Source organism: Gobio gobio (assembly GCF_949357685.1).
Source record: "Gobio gobio genome assembly, chromosome: 18".
Taxonomy (NCBI): domain Eukaryota; kingdom Metazoa; phylum Chordata; class Actinopteri; order Cypriniformes; family Gobionidae; genus Gobio; species Gobio gobio.
The window spans coordinates 36,469,572-36,489,272 of NC_137111.1; the positions used below are offsets into that span (position 1 = coordinate 36,469,572).

At 37.3% G+C, this 19,701-nt stretch overlaps 3 protein-coding genes across 4 annotated transcripts in view; 2 read left to right on the forward strand and 1 right to left on the reverse strand.

Moving 5' to 3' along the window:
• The window catches only part of atp10d (ATPase phospholipid transporting 10D), a 31,302-nt gene extending 24,127 nt beyond the window's left edge, over positions 1–7,175 (forward strand). Inside the window, exons 18-23 of the mRNA XM_079843098.1 lie at positions 92–217; positions 318–518; positions 620–700; positions 783–887; positions 1,499–1,686; positions 4,436–7,175. Of these exons, the coding sequence (XP_079699224.1) occupies positions 92–217; positions 318–518; positions 620–700; positions 783–887; positions 1,499–1,686; positions 4,436–4,598 (864 nt within the window). The 3' untranslated portion in view covers positions 4,599–7,175. The remainder of the gene's footprint in view (positions 1–91; positions 218–317; positions 519–619; positions 701–782; positions 888–1,498; positions 1,687–4,435) is intronic.
• Positions 7,176–9,418: 2,243 nt separating this feature from the next.
• Positions 9,419–18,145, forward strand: dapp1 (dual adaptor of phosphotyrosine and 3-phosphoinositides). 2 transcript variants are annotated; one of them, XM_079842378.1, is made up of 9 exons: positions 9,419–9,642; positions 11,102–11,224; positions 12,548–12,681; positions 12,773–12,903; positions 15,200–15,247; positions 15,406–15,468; positions 15,556–15,641; positions 16,878–16,965; positions 17,166–18,145. In XM_079842378.1, exons 1-9 carry the CDS (start codon positions 9,584–9,586, stop codon positions 17,187–17,189), a joined length of 756 nt encoding a protein of 251 aa, XP_079698504.1. In that variant the 5' UTR covers positions 9,419–9,583; the 3' UTR covers positions 17,190–18,145. The 2 variants fall into 2 exon arrangements, with proteins under 2 accessions (XP_079698504.1, XP_079698505.1); XM_079842379.1 differs by lacking the exon at positions 11,102–11,224 and having other exon boundaries at positions 9,436–9,642; positions 17,166–18,130.
• A 119-nt stretch (positions 18,146–18,264) lies between these two features.
• Positions 18,265–19,567, reverse strand: lamtor3 (late endosomal/lysosomal adaptor, MAPK and MTOR activator 3). The gene is made up of 7 exons (XM_079842380.1): positions 19,464–19,567; positions 19,246–19,291; positions 19,134–19,168; positions 18,990–19,048; positions 18,773–18,906; positions 18,508–18,571; positions 18,265–18,402 (listed from the first exon to the last, which is right to left on the reverse strand). The coding sequence occupies exons 2-7, from the start codon at positions 19,258–19,260 to the stop codon at positions 18,329–18,331; spliced, it is 381 nt and encodes a 126-aa protein (XP_079698506.1). The 5' UTR covers positions 19,261–19,291; positions 19,464–19,567; the 3' UTR covers positions 18,265–18,328.
• Positions 19,568–19,701: the final 134 nt, after the last annotated feature.

Genomic DNA, 19,701 nt, shown 5'->3' on the forward strand with positions numbered 1-19,701 from the left:
ATTATAGTAAAAACCTTGTAGTTAATTTAATAGAACAGATCCTTCCCACTCTTGCATTCATGTTTATGATGTCTTCTCCTTTCATATATAGGCGGTGATGTCCAGTGACTTTGCCATCTCGAGATTTAAGTTCCTGAGAAAACTCATTTTGGTTCACGGTCATTGGTGCTACACACGGTTGGCTAACATGATCCTCTATTTCTTCTACAAGAATGTGGTGAGTAATGTACACATTTACACAGTTCCTCCTGCAGCCATTACTTTGTGAATCAATGCAGTCCTGACATGTTCCTCTTCTTTTTTCTTTTTTCATATAGATGTATGTGAACCTGCTGTTCTGGTTCCAGTTTTTCTGTGGCTTTTCAGGCAGCACGATGACCAACTCGTGGGTTTTAATCTTCTTCAACCTTCTCTTCACCTCCGTACCTCCACTCGTGTATGGCGTGCTGGACAAAGATGTGTCTGCCGAGACACTCCTAGATCTGCCTGATCTCTACAAGTCTGGACAAAACTCGCAGGTGGTCATCCTGTCTCACACGTCGTTTTGTTGTGTTCTGTTGAGCTGTTCCGCAGTGTGTTTTACATGGTATGAATATTATTATTTGATGTGTGTTTTCAGGCCTATCTTCCATCAACGTTCTGGCTGAACATTCTCGATGCGTTTTACCAAAGCCTTGTGTGTTTCTTCATACCTTACTCTGTAAGTCATTCTGAAGTTCTTCACTTTACTGAGTTTTTTGTGCTCGCATATAACAATTCTTATGTTTTTGTATGCTCTGAAGGCGTATGCAGGGTCTGATATTGGGGTATTTTCCTTTGGCTCTCCAATCAATGGCTCCGCTCTCCTCATTATCCTCCTGCATCAAGTCATAGAGAGTCGCACAGTGGTAAGCCAATCAAAGTTGTGATTTACAGTGTAATATGTAAAGTAAATCTTTAGAATAGTTATTGCATTCCATGCCAAACCGTGTTCTCACCAAGCGTTACTATAAAATATCTTATACACTACCAGTAAAAGGTTTGGAAAAATACGTTTTTGAAAGAAGTTTCTTTCCCAAAGGATGCATTTATTAAGCAGCAAATCAGCGTGAGAATCATTAGAATGATTTCTGAAGGATCATGTGACACTGAAGACTGGAGTAATGATGCTGAAAATTCAGCTTTAACATCACAGAATTAAATGCATTTTAAAATGTAGTAAAATAGAAAACGGTTATTGTAAATTGTAATATTATTTCACAATATTACTGCTTTTACTGTATCGATCAAATAAATGTAGCTTGGATGAACATAAGAGACTTCTTTCAAAAACAAGTTCAAAATCGTAATTATTACAAACTTTTGACCGGAAGTGTAAATCTAAGGTTTCACATTGTTTGAGAAATTGCGTGTTGCATAAAACACCACAGTAACAACACAGCACTTTATTCTTGTAACAACATTTGCATAATAATGTTTGCATAATTAGTGTTTTTTTGTTTTTGTTTGTTTTTTGCAGACTTGGATACATGCTACAATACTGCTCTTCAGTGTCCTGCTCTATTATGCCTTTGTCCTGTTGTTCGGCATTGCATGCGTGACATGCAATTCTCCTACAAACCCCTACGGCATTGAGACAAAAATGATGTCTGAGCCACTCTACTATTTAGTATGTGGACTAACCACAGTCCTGGCCTTGCTACCTAGGTATTACACACACACACACACACACACACACACACACACACACACACACACACACACACACACACACACACACACACACACACACACACACACACACACACACATACCTGAATTAGTTAATTCACAAACAATCACAATAACAGACTGTAACACTTTTCAATTTCAATTACCATACCAACATTTTATGTTAAAGGCTGGAGTACACTACATAACTTTTAAAATCTGAACAGTACACTAGGCGTCAGACACTTGCAGGCCTTTTAAATGGTTACAGAAAAAAAAAACGGCATCACACAATAAACCAGGGTTTCCCAAATGGGTTCTTTATTTACACATTTGCATAATTTAGCATTTGTGGACAGAAGCATTTCAGGTGTTCCACCAAAATTACAGCTTGAGGACTTGAATTGTTAAAAGTGAAGCATTTAAGACACAAATATTAGTATTGTAAGTAGTATTGTTTTATTTTAAAGTACAATTGTAATTTACAACAGTAATTTCTGTCTTTTAGTTTTATACTTTATTATATCTAATTTGCTTGGGTTTCTAAAACACCAGGGTAATTGTAATGTGAATCACAATATCACTACTAAAAAGAGTCCACTTTAAAGTCCAGGGACAAAGGTCAAAATAAAAACATGAAAATGCAAATGTGTCATTAAATTGAAATATTTTCTTAAAATACTCTGAGATTTTATGTCTAAAGGCTTATTCACACCAAGAATGATAACCATAATGATAACTGTTACAGCGTCCACACCAACAAACGATAACGCTCTGTTTATTATAAGTGCGCTGCAGGTTTATCGTCTGCCGCTTTGAATGCTCGAGCTCTTTAAAGCAAAATGGATACTGATTGGCTGTGAATGTTTTTATCATTCATCTGCTGGAGAAAAAACATTCTGAAAGTGATTCCAATGATATAGTTTCTCTGTGCCGTTATCTTTATAGTTGTGATGTGGACTCTGCTATTCTTTTATATTTAGAACTATATTTTTATGATTATTGTTATAGTTATCGTCCTTGGTGTGAACGGGCCTTAGGGGATTTGACTGGCAAGAAAGTTTGATAAGTCCCTACATACCATTCTCATCTCCGTGTGTGCCATAACTCTGTCTGACGCACCCACCGCTAGCCTAGCTTAGCACAAAGACTGGAGGTAAACGGCTCCAGCTAGCCTACTGCTCAATAAGTGACAAAACAACGCCAACATTTTCCTATTTACATGTTGTGATGTGTATAGTTACATCGTGTACTAAGACCGACAAAATAAAATGAAAAGTTGGGATTTTCTAGACAGATATGGCTAGTAACTATACTCTCATTCCTGCATAATCAAGGAAATTTGCTGCCGTACCATGGGTGCAGAGGCGCAATGATATTACACAGCGCCTGAAAATAGGCCAACTTCCATCAACATAACCAACAGGACAACCTGCTTGCACAGAGAGCATGCTGGGGACTATTTTCAGTTGCTGTGTAATATCACTGCGCCGCTGCACCCATGGTATAACAGAGTTATGGCACGCAGGGAGATGAGAATGGTATGTATGGACTTATCTATCTCTGGGGGATACGGTGAATAAGATAAAGTCCCAAAAAGTCGGGGTGTTCCTTTAAACGGTTAGTTCACCCAAAAATGAAAATTTAGTTTAAAGTTGATGGCTCTGAAAGGCCTCCATTGGCACAATGCACGTTACACTCTCAAGACCCTTAAAAGGTACTAAAGACGTCGTTACAAAGTCCATCTCACTACAATGGTTCTAAAATAACTTTATGGAGTGACGAGAATAGTTTTTGTGCGCAAAAAAACCCTAAATAACGACTTATATAGTGATGACGATTTCAAAACACGGCATCATGAAGCTTCGAAGCGTTATGAATCAGTGAGTCGAATCATAATTCGGATTGCGTGTCAAACCGCCAAACTGCTGAAATTTGGCGATCCAAACTGCTTAATCGACTCGCTGATTCATAACGCTTCGAAGCTTCATGATGCCGTGTTTTGAAATCGTCATCACTATATAAGTCGTTATTTAGGGTTTTTTGCGCACAAAAACTATTCTCGTCACTCCATAAAGTTATTGTAGAACCACTGTAGTGAGATGGACTTTGTAACGACGTCTTTAGTACCTTTTAAGGGTCTTGAGAGTGAACCGTGCATTGTGCCAATGGAGGCCTTTCAGAGCCATCAGATTTCAACTAAAATATCTTCATTTGTGTTCCGAAGATGAACGGAGGTCTTACGGGTGTCGAACGACATGAGGGTAAGTAATTAATGACAGAATTTTCATTTTTGGGTGAACTAACCCTTTAAGACACATTTCTGACAAAAAACAAAAAAAACACTTCTGAGATGCCTATTTTTTTCCTATTTCTTTGGCAGTGCTGCATATATCCTTCATGGTGAAGGCCAGAACCTGCATGCACAACATTTCATAGAGTGATAAAAGCTACAAAAATAAAGAAACAAAAAACATTATTTGAGAAATGCTATTGAAATGTAATCTTGACAAACTAGTCTTTACCCATTCAAGTTGATAATATCTACTTGTAGGCCTTTTAACTACATAGAAAATAGTTGCCCGTAAGTGTTACCTTGAGAGCTGTGGAGTGAATTGTCTTTCCTTTGACTTTGACTGGCCAAATTGAATTGGAATCAGTCATATGTTTTCATCATGTCTTAAAGGCAGCTCATGATGGTACTGTATATTTGACTCTTGGCTTTTTATCTCTTTCTGTGTCTCAGGATCCTGTTTCGTGCCTTTTGTAACACTATCAGTCCATCTGACCTGGTGAGAGCGCAGAAAATGGAGAGACTCTCTGCGCAAGACTACTCCTCTAGTTTACGGCAGTGGAGGGAGAACAAAGCCGCACAGACACATGCCGTAAAACCTCAATATGAATGCTGACGTGCCCCATTTAACAGATTGTATCGCTGAACCAGGCGCTGTTCTCTCTTGACCGGTAACAAAGTCCCTTTTGGACATATAAACTGGGTCATTAGCTCAAATAGTGAGCACTTTAATGATCGGTAAATACTCTAACTAGTCAGAATTCAGAGCTGGCTTTCTCTCTGGCCAATAAGAGTGTTTTTACTGTGATGTGCCCTCTGCGGGTGGAGATTACAGATGAACTGCTTCGCAAACTCCTTCCTGTCCAGTGATCACAGAACGGATTTGGAGTCTGGCTTTTGTAGAAAAAAAGATATGCAGAGAATTGTTTACATTTCACATGGCTGGACCTGTGACGTTTTTATTGACACATGCACTCCAGCATCACACAAGAACCTCAAGGGTTGTGAGAATGAATTGTGGGTCAGGATGTGGCTGGTGTACGCAAAATACTGTGGCTACTTTGCTCCTACTTTAATGCAATACTCCATTTTTGGTTGTTAACACTGATATATTCATGAGCTTGCACATTTTCCTTAATATTAACATATACTGTACATAAACTCACACTTTCCCACACAGTCATTTTTTAGATTTTATATTCAAGCAAACTGTAAGTGACCATGTTCCTCTGGTTGAGACTATAGGAAGACATTTTTTGTTCTCAGTAATTAGGAAAAGCGTTACTGTTTTCTTAACATCTGATCATGGAGAACTTTGCTACCATGAGACCTTTACATTAAAGACATTAAAGGGGTGGTAAAACACATTCTTTTGAAGGCTTGACTGTGTTTGTGGGGTGCACTGTAACATGTGTTCATGCTTCGTTTTAAAAAAAATTGCCTTATTTTTCATATATTTGAGCTTTATTCTACACTGCTCTGTCCCTCCTTGTAAAACGGTCTGATGCTTTCCGGGTTGTATGAAGCCAGTCCCTCAAAAATACGCAGTGGGCTCTGATTGGTTAGCTGGCCTAGTGTGTTCTGATTCGCTAACCGCCTAGTGTACGTTTGTCGGAAACGTCACGCCCCTTACCTGGAGGCTGTGCTTTGGTCGGCGTCAATAAAACCATATGAGCCCGAATCAGACCCAGAACATTTGAGTGAAGATGATCGAGCAGAACCTGTTCAGTCCTAAGAGTAAAGACTGCGGATCTATAATGATCGCTACTGAATGGCACTTTAACTTTTGTATTTTTAGAACGATTATAGCCAAATATCTGTCGCAAGAACTAACCCAAAACAAACACTAAGCACTGGCTTTAACTAGTAAGTTAGCCAAATCACACACAGAACCATGTTTAGCATGCCTGAAGATAAACATAACATAAAAGCTCTAATCAAAGAATCATTTACACTAATGCCAAGTTCGCTGTTGAGATTTTAACGTTAGTGTTTGTAACGATAGGTGTTCGTCGGATAACGTTAAGTTTGAATGAGCATTTAACAGACTGGTTTGCAGAACAGTGTTGTCATCTGTTTACTTCCTTGCTACAATGTACAACCTATTACAGGAAAACACATCGATGAAAAATAAATCAGACTTACAGGTTGTGGCCCGTAAACAGCTTCTGTTTGTAAATCCAGCTTTCAGGACAAGCCGTTGTGCATATCCTGTATTGAACTCGCGAAGTTTGTGGAAGTTTGTGTTGTCCTCCGTGAAATGTGCAGCGCGCGCGTCGTGCATCCACGCACCGGCAGTGTTTTTTTCACGCAGCTGACGCTGTGCAAATCCGGCATTGAAATTGCGCAGACGGTTGATGTTTTCCTCTGTTAGATGTGCTGCAGGGAGCCCTGTGCGCGCCTAATTCCCCGCTGACTCAAACACACGTGCAACATGCTGTATGTTAAACGCTCTGCAACGCACCCCCGTCCCAAGGAAGGCTGAACAGAGCAAGTACCCCAGACCTGCAATCCGGATGAAAATAACAGCGTTTCCTCGGCATCGCGGCAACAACACTCCAGCCTAACTAACTTATACCACAACAGCGCCGCGATACAAAATGGCCTCACCCTCCCTTATTTAATATTCTCGGAGGAGGGGTTTATGTAAATATTGAGCCTGTTGATGTCACCAACCCTGGAGGAATGTCTGTAGTCGCCTACTGGCCGTTTGCTGTAGTTCTTAGAAACTGATTTCTTTAAAAGCAAATATCTCCCTTTGCTTTAAACTTTGAACGTTGTAACTTTGCAGATGTTGTTTATGCTCAAGCAGCAACATTACACGCTAGCTAAAGTTAGAATAGTGAAATCGTGGTTTACCACCCCTTTAAGTGAATTTCCCCTGCTCAGGAATAAAATGAGGTGAAAATAAACTGAGCTAATGTATTTGTGACCCAAGCTCCTTGATGTCCATATGTGTTTTCATTCTGATAGCGAACATGCCTACTGCGTGCTTTAAAAAATATCCAGTATTTCATAATAAATGCTAGTTAGTACTTAAATGCATTTTTATTGCAGAAGTGAATGCTTGAATGTGAATTGATAATCCAGAATGATCATGTTAGAGGACTTTGAGTCATTGACTTTAAAACATTATTTACAGTCATCTTGTTAGCCAATTTGTAAAATTTGCAATAAAACATTCAAAACTTGAAAACTTGACTAGTCCATGAATATGAACATACACAGCCGATAGCCTTTGAGTTATTGTAAATCACAGTTGAAAAAAGAAACTCCAAAACCCTGCATAACAACAAGTGTATTATGATTGGCAAAATATTTGGTAACTAAACATCATTTCATTGAGTCTAGTGACAACATGTTACAATGTTTACATGGTACAACAAATGGTACTGTTACAAATTTCACAATTTCAATTAATAAGCTTGTGATTCGATTTCAATATCCAATATCGATTAAATTGGATAAATAATATCATTATGTAAACATAAAGGGAGCCCTGTCAGCTGGTATTATTATTTATAGTTAAAATTAATAACTCAAATTAACATAACGTTATAATATTTTAATGATATGAGTAAAATATGTCATATAGTGCATATATTTAGCAAAACACTCTCTATATATCTTTTTTGTTTTGCTATTAGCAAGATAATATCTTATCAATTTCTTATTAAAGGGCTTTATTCACCAAAAAAATATATAATAAATGATAAACATAGCCTAGTAGTATTTCTGGTACATAATCAAATTATTCGGTTATGGTAAATTAGAAAGATAATGGTTAACAATGTAACTACTAAATAAACTACAACTAAATAAATACATTTAAATGTATATTTATCTCTGGGTTGGGTTGTTATACAGTAAACAAAAAATAAATGTTTCCATATCTGTGTCCCAATTCAGAGGCTCTCATACTCATTTTCAGATCAATTAAGGTGTAAATACATACAAAGATAATCTATATTTAGGACCAAATTGTGGAAAAAAAGCGTGTGTGCTACTCTTTTTATTCGTTCTTTTTGGCAATGTCAAAATTTTGCATTTTCTTTCAACTGTATTCTTGAGTTTTGAGTAAATATTGTGCATTTAATGTCATCAGATTGTTCCGCGCTTGATCCGCTTGCAGTAGTGCCAACCAAGCTTTTGAAAACATGTAAACATAAATGTAACAGCAATGACGAAAATCTGTAAACACCGTATCACTGCGCAGCCGCAGCGCCCACTGCTGATTTGTTGACACCATAGACTGGACATTTTTTTTTTTTTTTTTGAAACCACAGACTGTAAAAAAAAAACGTTGTGCTGCGCTTGACGTCACCACCGGTCAGCGTGACTGCGGTTACGCCCACTGAGTGGCAAAAAGACTCGAGTGGCAGCATTGATACCTGGAAAGAGCTGTGAGATTGACTGTATTAATAAATTGGACAATACATTTGAGATATATTTTTACAGACTACCAAAAGCTACTGAAAAGAAGCAAATGGGTCGCTGCAATTCACAGAAACAACTGGACTCCACACAGCGAACTATGTATTTGCAGTTATCATTTTGTGTCAATATGTTAAATTATGGGGTAAAATCATATTGCATTGTTATATATTGTATTGACAAATCATCATTTAAATATTTACCATCTTATATTCTGCATAATTGGATAATTATAATTTTAAATAAACATGGACAAAACTATACAAGTTTTAGGGCTGGACAATATATATAACATTTATAAGTCATCACCAGGATTCAGACCTACCTATATTCTATTTATATAAAGCGTTCATAGGCAAATTTGTCAGGAAACACGATTCCTGGCTGCATGCCAATATCCATGGATCACATGGACACACAAGAACACTTATATCGAGGCTCACCTTTAGCTTAAACTGATAATAGTTTGTTTCACCAGCAGCTCTTTTGCCACTCAGTCCGGCTGTGAGGGTGAGAAAGTGACGTCAATATATACCCTCTATACCTTTTTATATTAACTTTTAATCATACACACACACACACACACACACACACACACACACACATATTTAACACCAAACAGAGGTTGAGGATATAAGATAGAAATATCTCTTCATACGAGGATGTTGATCAATAACACATTGTTTCATGGTAAAGCATTAGCCTACATTCTGCAGGATACTTTTTTCACTGGATGGTATAATTCATAAAATAATTAATACAATCCCGGTACAATATACATTTGTATCTTTAATGCTACATTAATATGTAGGCTATAGCCGTATACTTCCTTGTGCCTAACACCCATGACTATATTCACAACACGGCGCACATAATTATTTCATTTTCGGGGGAGTTTTTGAAATTTGGCAGTAGGGATATGACAACAAGTGGAAAATTAGCACATGGTTATATAAATTATGACATTCATTTAATTAGTGGGCGGATCTGCTCAACTTCCCTGCCTCTGCTGCTGTAGCTTTCGATTGTAGCGCAAGAGCAGCCAGCTGTACGAAACTGATTTACTTCGAGCTGAACTGAGAGTTTAGTGATAGAGATTATAGTGCTGACAGAGACCTGAGAGACCCCGCACACCGTAAACCTGCTTCAGGCACAGCAGATCAGATCATGAGTGTCAGTTCAACACGGAGCAGCGGGGAAGAACTCGACGAGCTGGAGTCAGTCAGGTGAGCTCAACCAACCTCTGTTTCTCCTATTGTTCTACAGTGTTATGCTCAAATGTAAGAATGAAAAATAAAGAAGGGAAGAGCAAAAAAAAAGTATATGAAGAGCAAACAATTGTTAAACGTTTATTTGATTGTACAACTGTTTGTTGTTGAGGTCAATAGTGGTGTCAGCAAAAGAACGAGGAAATACTTCTCTAATTTAACTTCTTTGGTGAATGAAAGGCTGGGTTGCAGAAACCTGATTACTCATTAACTGCTATATATTTTAACCTATTTTTGTTGATGTTGTTGTTGTTGACGACAACATAGTAGGCTAAAACAAATGTAAAACATTATTTTGTTCATTGTTGATTATTTTAATTATTTCAGTAATCAAATGCTTTTCCAAATTCCACAAAGCCCAATATGTCAGTTTTATATTTAACCCCAAAAGAAACCTAATTTAGGATCATTAAGTTTATTTATTTATTTTGCTTTGTGGCATTACTTTTATGACCAGTAAGCACATTCACCCCAATTCTAATTACAGTAATCCTTGTGGATGTTTTAAATGTAACTGTAATTTTTCGTTATTCTCATTAATGATGCTCATTAGATTCTCACTGTAATACAGTCTGGAAATTCAAATCATCATGTCCATAATTTTTTATCCAGAAGTTTAATAACAAATAGAAAATTGTTGATCATTTGAATAGTTGCTTATTTATTTAAATAATTTATAACATCAGTCTACTAACAGAGAAGCATGGTGCTGTGTACAACTTTCTTAAAATTCATAACAATTCTAAATTAATTTCCATTTAAACAAAATATACTATTGACATATCAGTTTTTTTATTACTCCAGTTATGAAGTAATATATTATCATTATCATATTATCAGCGAATAGACATATCCATTGTGTTGTCTAACCCAGATGCCCATTTCCAAGACTGTTGCCTGGTGGTAACTTTGTGAAATCCTTGAAGGAGTAGTTCACTTTAAAATGAAAATTACCCCATGATGTACTCACTCAAGTATATCATCGTAGGTGTATATGACTTTCTTCCTTCTGATGAACACAATCAAAGTTATATTAATAAATTTCCTGATGCTTCGAAGCTTTATATTGATGCGTTGCGCTAGCCTTTATTAAACCCCAGGAGCCGTTTGGAGAACGTTTACTACGGATGGATGCACTTTTTTGGGCTTCAAACTCAGTGGAGCCCGTCACTGCCATTATAAGCTTGGAAGCGTCAGGATATTTATTAATTTAACTCAGATTGTGTTTATCAGAAAGAGGAAAGTCATATATACTAGGATGGCTTGAGGGTGATTAAATCATGGGGTAATTTGAATTTTAAGGTGAACTACTTTAATATCTTTGTATGTCTTTAAAGTGGATGTTGACAATTGATAGTGGACATAACCATACAACATGGCTTTGTGTTTAAGTGCCCCAATTTGTTTCTCTCTGTAGCTGGTATCATTATGATTTGTCCCGGCATGCAGCTGAAGCCCTTCTCCTTTCGAATGGGGTAGATGGGAATTTTTTACTCCGAAACAGCAACAAGGGTTCTGACTGCTTTGCTTTGTCTGTCCGGTAAGAAATGTCCACTTTGGACATAAGTTCTTAAGTTCTTATTAGTACTAGTCACCTCATCTTAATATAAAAGTGCCATTTGCTGAGACACAGACATACTACAGATTATGCAAGTTGGATATTTTCCTTGTGTGCACTGACTGCAGTCCACTCAATTCAATTTAGAGAGAAATCTACCCGCAAAGCTACTTAAAATTAGCCTTAATTGCGTGCAAGTGTACCTAGGACAAAAGCCGTGGTAATACCAAATATTAATTTGATTTAATTAAGAAGAAACTTTTTTCAAGTGCTTAACTTTTCATAGTAATGTAGATATTATAGGTTTCTCCAGGTCAGTTTTTTCCCCCCGTAATTGTAAACTGATATATCATATACTAGCAAAATAAAGCAAAAGATATAAACAGTAAAAACAGTAATGTTGTGAAATTAATCAAATTTTAAAAAGCTCTTTCCTATTTTAATATATTTTAAAATGTAATGTACTGATGTGATGAAAAGCTGAATTTTCAGCATCATGAAATCATTCTAATATGCTGATTTGGTGCTCAAGAAGCATTTCTTATGATTATCAATGTTGAAAACAGTAATATTTTTGTAGAAACCGTGATACACTTTTTAGGATTCTTTGAAACAGAACAGCATTCATTTGAAATAGAAATCTCTTTAACATTTTAAATGTCTTTGCTGAATAAAAGTCTTAATTTCTTTAAAGATCTTACTGACACCACACTTTTTAATGGTAGTACATATCATAACTTTAAATTACCTTATCTGACCTTTGTTCTGTGCAGCAATATACACTCCTTTTCTAAAATGAGTTGTGTTCCTCTGACCTTTTATTAAGCAAGCAAGTTTAAAAAGTCAAACAATGACCCAATATGACTTTGTTGCTAGTCCCCTTATTTTTCCATTTCTCTTATTTTCTGTGAGCATTCAGTTTACTTTAAGTTTTTCAGTTCCCTTTTCTTTTTTTCAAAGTGTCAGTCGTGAACCACTGCTGTCTTGCGTCTTGTAAAATATAGGTGCTTACTTCCACTGGAATATATAAATAAGAAACTGACTCACACAAGCCATGAGGGTACTGCACCCTGCTCACATCCCTGTGACTGACTGATATGTATAAATTCATTTAATTCTGAGGTTAATTAACTCTTCATTTATAGTGTGTGACTTAGTAGAAATAATATTCTGCTTATTTCAGAGCAACCATGTGTGATATTGCTTTTATACTCTATAAACAAGTTAAAATCAAGTAATATTGAGAATTCAGTCTGAGTATGGCAGTATTTCCTCACTCTCTTTTCCATATCAACACTTCTTCAGAGCAAAGGATTCAGTGAAACACTTTCATGTCCGGCGGCAGTTTGGCAGATATTCCTTTGGCTTCAATGAATTCCCTTCCCTTCAGGATTTTTGCAGTCACCTTGCCAACCAGCCTCTGCTAGGCAGTGAGACAGGTTAGCTGTTTGCCTTTCATTTACAGTTCACACATTTTCATCACTTCTGCAGCACAGTCACCCTGTTTCCTGTTTCACTCTTCTAACCAAGGAAACCTAATAGTTCTACGGTTCCCATACCCACGGCAGGTGGAAGAGCCATCTATTTATGAGACGGTGTGCGTGCATACGGCCATGCAGACAGGCCGGCATGAAAATGACCTGGTGCCTAATGCTCCATCAGTAAGTCAAAATGACATTATACAGACACGCATGCACACATGTATTGTATTTAAAGTGCCCCTATTATGCTTTTTTGGATATTCCCTTCCATGTAGTGTGTTATATGCACGATAAATGGAATTACTGTTTCCCAAAAGAATGAACCGATTCTGGCTTGTCTGAAATGAGTCATTAGTAATTCCAGCTTTACTTCCTGCTCGAACCTAAATAGGTTTGTAACAAATTTGTAAATGCTTACTCTGACCCTCCCTCAAACACTGTCGTTGTAGCTGAGGCCTGGAAGAGTTTGGTTCATGTTGGCGACATGTAGAGAAGGCGATGGTTTCTATGCTGTGAAAGCAAATCCACTTTGCATGTGTAACCCCTTAGGTCCTACTCAGGAGACAGGAACGCTAACAAGGACGCAGTCTCTAGTGCACCTCTTGAGATCAGGGGAGTGAGGTTTACCCGCACAGCTCTCACTAGCTGGCCTCCATTACACTCACCCCCTTAAACCTCACTCCCATTCGGATCACGGTACGCTGGGCGATAAAACAATAACGATATGTATCGCGATAGACACGTAATCGATATCAATAAAAAATGCGTTTGATAAAACGCTTGATCATTTTTTTTTTCTTCGTCGGAAGAAACCAGAGGTTGCGAAGCAAGTTAGATTGCATGAACAAAGGCACTCACTCTGTGGTAACCAAGCAACGTAGGGAGTGACAGGCTAACAGCCAATCAGGTAACTGTATCATGTTTGGTTGCGCCGTATCGTTGTCTCGTGTTGGATTCATTCTTCAGTAAACAGAACCGGCATGACAAGTGGAAAATGAGTGCCGCAGCAAGCGAGGAAATTGTTGATAAAACAGGGAAACAAGTCAGCTCGCCAGTATGGCAGTTTTTTGGATTTTATAAGTCTGACCGTCGTCCCCACCAAGACTGGTCAGCGCGAGCCTCCGCTGACAGCGCGCGCGCCTCGTTCGTTTGTGCTATTCTTGACTTTGGCTGAATCCGAAATCGCCCCCTAAACCCTCAATCACTATTCCCTAGTCCACTGATACAGTTCACTTGAAGGAGTGAATGAAAACAAGTGAGCGAATTCGGACAGGCGCTGTGTGTACATCGGCTGTACACTCGTTATTGCGGTGCAAAGTGGGGTAGAATGAGTGCACTCAATAACGTCCACTATCATTTCGGACATCACTACAAATGGCTGTCCCCTCAAATAATGCCCTATTTAAGGGCATAGGGGGCGATTTCGGATTCAGCCTTTGAAACTACATGGAGAGGTAATGTTACTCTGCATTAGTGCCTTATGACAAAACATCTAAACGATAACCGCTACAAAGAAATAACGGAGGATTTGCACCTGTTAAGAGAAGTGTTCATTGTGATCTTAGACTTGTGTTTATATTTTAATTATTTGAGTGTTTTCCATGGCTGTGTTGACATTTCTGCCTTTATAACAGAGTAGATTATAATCAGAGGAAGGTTAAGTTTAAAATAAAACATTTTAAATGTAAAATATTTTTCTCCTGATCCTTATTTTAAATGGGTCATAAAACATAATTATCGATATCGACCGATATGAAACACTTATATTGTGATACAGTTTCCAGCCATATCGCCAGCCCTAGTACCAATGTAACCCTTTGGGTCCTACTTGCCCCGCTCCGAGCGGGACTCAAACCGGCATGGGAGGTGGGCGAGCTAACATGGACGCTAAAGGCTGCAATCTCGAGTGTCATTCGCTAGTGCGCCTCTGAAAGCCAGGGGAGTGAGGTTTCCAGCTTGAACTTCCAAAGGATGAGGACTCGGGCTGGAATTGATGCGGTAAAACTGACGCCATCATTACTGTTCGTTTCGCTGTGTTTACAAGTGCCAAGGAAACCTCCGGAGCTAAAATTTAGATATGGTAATCCCATTTATCAACAGACTGGGCAATTGGACCAATCAGAGCAGAGTAGGCTCTCGGAAAGGCGGGGTTTAGAGAGGACGAATCCTTAGTTGAACCGTTTCATGCACTGTGAGAAAAGAGGTGATGTTTCAATGTATATTATCAGAAACTTAGTGTTTTTTGATGCAAGTAAACCTATTGTAGGAGACCTCCAAAACAAAATTAGGATCCTTTAATATAGCATAATAGAGGCACTTTAATATAGCTTGAAGAGAGTTGTGCATTCATCAGTTAAATGGATGTCAGCACTAGGTTTAAAATCAATACATGCATACAGTGAGTGGCATTTATCTGTGTGTTAGTAATATTATCTGTGCTTCTGAATCATTGGAAGTCTTTTCATGTTGTTAACAGCTTGGCACAAAAGAGGGTTATCTGGTTAAACAAGGAGCGCTTATCAAGGTATGGTTACACAAATTACTATATATATATAGACTAATATTACAAATTCAAACCAATGTTTGCAGTAAATGCCAATTTCAAACTAATAAGGTAAATTATGACTGGGTTAAACTGGTTCTAGAGCTGATGGAATTCCTCTTTATTTATTTTCTGACCAGAACTGGAAACAGAGATGGTTCACACTGAATAGATATGAACTTAAATATTTCAAGGACAAAATGGTAGGTCCATGTATTTTGTACAATAAGATTCAGAATTAGATAACAATTAAAGGTGATTATTTATCTCACAGAAAACTGTCCCCTCAGTTTGTAGAGCCGTTACGAACCCTGGATCTGACGGAGTGTTCTGCTGTCCAGTTTGATTACAGTCAGGAGAGGGTCAACTGCTTCTGGTGAGAGATTTATGATATGTCTGCACCATCTGACTTGTTTTTTTGTTTGTTTTTTTGCCCTTTTGGGTGTCAGGGATAGGCGAAATTCAGAAAATGGGCTTCTCTTTTGTTTTGTAGAGAATTTATACCATTTTTAATGATGACATATTCTGAAGAGAGAAAAAAATAAGTATACAGAATTTAAAACTCTTTCAGACAAGTATAAAAGGGATATGCTCATGTTTCAGTTTTATTGAAGTTTTAATTTACTTCCCTAAATTCAATGAAGGAATTACATTTCTACATCCGGTATGCCGTATTCGTCTGAATTCAGAATTTGTAATTTAAATGGCCTACTCAGTTCAATTCTGAATGGTGCACAACCATGAGTTTGTGACAAGGGCGACAATTAATGAATTATAATGTTTATATGACAATATATGGCAATTAATGAATGATCTTTACACCGTTATTTACCTGAATCCTCCTTGAACTGAACTGAGCTGAATAATGGCACTATTACCTTGTTACATCTGCTTTACAGCAGAATTTGAATCTCTTATTTGATAAAGTCTGCATCATCCTTCTGTTACTTTCCTGTTTATTATCGTGAAGCTGCTTTGAAACAATCTCCATTGGATAAAGTGCTATAAAAATTAAGGTGACAAAATTTGACTTGAAAAAAAAAATTGTGTTAGTGTAACCATAAAATCATAAAGGCTTCAGGGAAACAAAGAGAAATGCCTAAAATGTTTATGGTAGACTGTTCATTTTCTCACAAAAGAAAAGTTTCTGAAAGAAAAATAAGACTTTTTCCATTGTGCTAGACTAGATATCCAGTTTGGTTTTACATCTGAAACTTCTGCAACTGGCCAACCATAAAATTACTAGCTATTTTTGACAACTGAAAATGAGCTCGAATATCTGCAGCATTACACAGTTCCTCTGCTCACTAAATCAGCATTAGAGAACCTGCATGATAAAATCAATACTGTCTGTGTTCAGTCTGAGAGATAAGGATAGTAAGTAATTACAATTTCATATCAAAATCCTAAAATTGTGCGTTCAATATCTATTGCATATCTGATATATTCCGACATGTAAGTGAAGATAGGTAATGAGGAAGTACAGTCAGAAACTCCTATACGTGGGCTTCCTCCTGCCCACATATTTTCCGATGTATGCTCAATTTCACTGGGCAACTCTTTATTAATATCCTTCTATTTTTTAATTTTCTCTTTCATGTCTTTCCTATAGTCTGGTGTTCCCCGAGAGAACGTTTTATTTGTGTGCAAAATCCGGTGCTGAGGCAGATGAATGGATTAAGATACTACGATGGAAACTGGTAAGCAGAACTAAAAAGTTAACCATGCAAGGACAGTCACTATGAATAATCAATGTACGTCATGGTTAACAGTATAAATAGTCGATTATTTCTTTGTTCCAGTGAAAATGTATTCATCTGACACACTGCACCAGTCTAATTGTATATTTATTTGTCTTTTTGTTGTCCTTATCTCTATTGATGACTTTATGCATTTTCAGTCACAGATAAAGAAAGGTCGATGATGTTCAACATGGATAGAATTAGCACTGGGACAATGCGAGCTGTGTGCAGTTTTGTTACTTCATCATACTTCAACTTCATCTGATGCATTTGGCATCATGGTTGTACAATTCATCACACATAAAGATATCATCAGGGCACTGAATCACACATGCAAGATTTTACATCTGGGACAAGCCAAGTACCAAGGCACCATGCTAAGTCTAGAAGCGGTGCATTACCATTGTTGGGATTATAACTGACAGTAGTTAGTTTTTTCTTCTTCAAATTTTATGGTCTGTGTGGAACTTTCAGGTGTTCTTATTCTTCTCCAAGCCAAGCTATGCTTGCAGCCTTTAATCAGTGTGTCTGCTTTCAAACATACAGTATGTACAATACCCCTTATAAATATGTATTTGACTATGAAGAAGTAAACATGTAAAATATGATGAAGTTTGAAAAGTTGAAAGACATTTGGATGCAATATACTTTTTTCCAGAATCGAGCACTGCAGTGATGTATTTTGTAGGCTAACCTGGAAGTTAGCATCACCCTTGTTCCCTCCACAAAAACCCAATAAGATTTTCCATTGACTTTTGGATTATTGCAGAAAACAAGATCCATGACCAACAAAAGTTTATGATTCTTGCACATTTTGTACAGCTTCACAAATAAAAACGTTTATGAATTTTGAAGCCTAAAGACAATCACCAAAGTAAAAAGTAGGCTATAAATGAACTACGTCACCATAACAAAGCTTTTTGTCTACAAAATTCATAATCCCTGCAGCACTATAGATAATCAAAATAAAAGGTATACAATTATGATTTATCTAGATAGCAGTGCTACTTCCCATGTGATGTGTGAACTGACAATGAAACTGTACTAGTACCCGTTTGTATACGGAGAACCCTTTTCTGTAAAAATGTTACATGTCAATAAATACAATTTATTTTTGTAAACCAAAGCTTTAGACAAATTTATTAATTAGGAGACGACAAAAAGGAGCAGGTTACATTCATAAAAGGCATACAGCATCAAGACCAGCCAATATTATATATGTACATATCTGTGTGTATGAGCTAGAACATCAAGACATCAGACTGATCGTGACTCTCTTGTCCAAATGTCTGATTCCTGAAGGAACTGAGATGAATAGCAACTAAGCTACTTCCACCACCTGCCTTAGTTCTTCAATCAGAGGGACTAGCTCCTTCTCAAGACTGAAGATCAAACCTAAATATAAAAGAAGAAGAAAAACAGGAAAATAATCATTCAACTGTTATTATCAAGAGCATACAATTGAGGCTCTGTGGCTTTTGTCCAAGTGGAGAGACTCACCTGTGTTGGCATTGCTACTTGCGATGAAACTTATCACTAAGGGTAATCGGTTGAACTGTACAATCTGTCAAGGAAATACATAACCGCATATATTAAAACAAGAAATGCTTAATGGACACTTTTCACATTTTAGAGAAGTAATTTCTAACGAGAGATGACAGCAAATATAATTCAGGATGTGAGATGTAGAAAACATCATTACAGAGTGTGAAAAGGGTCCATAAGTAGCAAGTCATATGTGTGTGTTTTAATGTAAATAAAGTACCTGATATGTGTTATAATAACAAATGATGCTCTTATTTTTGGACAAGCCGAGCTTGCTGCCCTGGTCAGTTGCCAAGGCAAAGGTGGACAGGAACGCTGGCCGCAGTGCATAGTCAGGGGCATTGTCATTGGCAACTAAAGGTGAAAACAAGTCAAATTTTAGATTTAGCTTCAGCAGATAAACAAACAGACATGGAACTCAGAGATGAGGCTGTTACCTTTGATTACAGGGACTCCATCTCTATCAGTCACCACTATTGCATGGAGTCCTTCAACACTGATGAGAAAAGCATCATTCATTACAACTCAGAATGCATAATGAAATATAAAACGTGTTTAAAATCCTAGATATATCTGTTTACCTTGGCAGTTGTTTATACAAAAAACTCCTCAGATTCTGTAACAGTTAAATCAAACGCATTATGACATTTCCAAGAAAAGATATTTCAGCAAACGCATTACAAATGTACTCACATCTGCCATATTCATTAGATTGACTATGTAGCTCCCCTGATGCACCCTGTAGCAAAAAGTGGAAATTACACGAAATTATACGACATATCTTGTGCACATTTCATTGTCTTGTTATGCAGCAATTTCTAACAAAACACTAACATTCTAGTTTCTAGTAATTGTTATACATGGAGGAACCATATATTAAAAGAATAATACGCAAAATGTAATAGTATTACCTTCAATTCAACCCAGTTTTATAAAAAGTTCTTCACTTGTTTATGTGCGATCATCACATGACAGAAAACACAAGGTTTTCCGTGTACGTAATATCCGTTTAAACGTCACGTACGTGTACACAAGGCCATCTAGTGGTGGCTGTTGGAGCTGCTAGTAGAATGTGTTTATCTACAGCCCTTTACCTACATGATTAGTTAATGTTAAGCTAAGCTAAAGTGTAAAGTAGTTTTATCTTAA

Excerpts from the sequence above, each read along its gene's own strand:
- dapp1 (XM_079842378.1), top strand. The coding sequence starts at position 9,584 with ATGAGTGTCAGTTCAACACGGAGCAGCGGGGAAGAACTCGACGAGCTG. Across the intron at positions 15,248-15,405 it reads AACAAGGAGCGCTTATCAAG|AACTGGAAACAGAGATGGTT; the intron begins GTATGGTTACAC and ends TTTTCTGACCAG. Across the intron at positions 15,642-16,877 it reads GAGAGGGTCAACTGCTTCTG|TCTGGTGTTCCCCGAGAGAA; the intron begins GTGAGAGATTTA and ends TCTTTCCTATAG.
- lamtor3 (XM_079842380.1), bottom strand. Across the intron at positions 18,572-18,772 it reads GTTATTATAACACATATCAG|ATTGTACAGTTCAACCGATT; the intron begins GTACTTTATTTA and ends TTTCCTTGACAG. Across the intron at positions 18,403-18,507 it reads AAGTAGCAATGCCAACACAG|GTTTGATCTTCAGTCTTGAG; the intron begins GTGAGTCTCTCC and ends TTTTATATTTAG.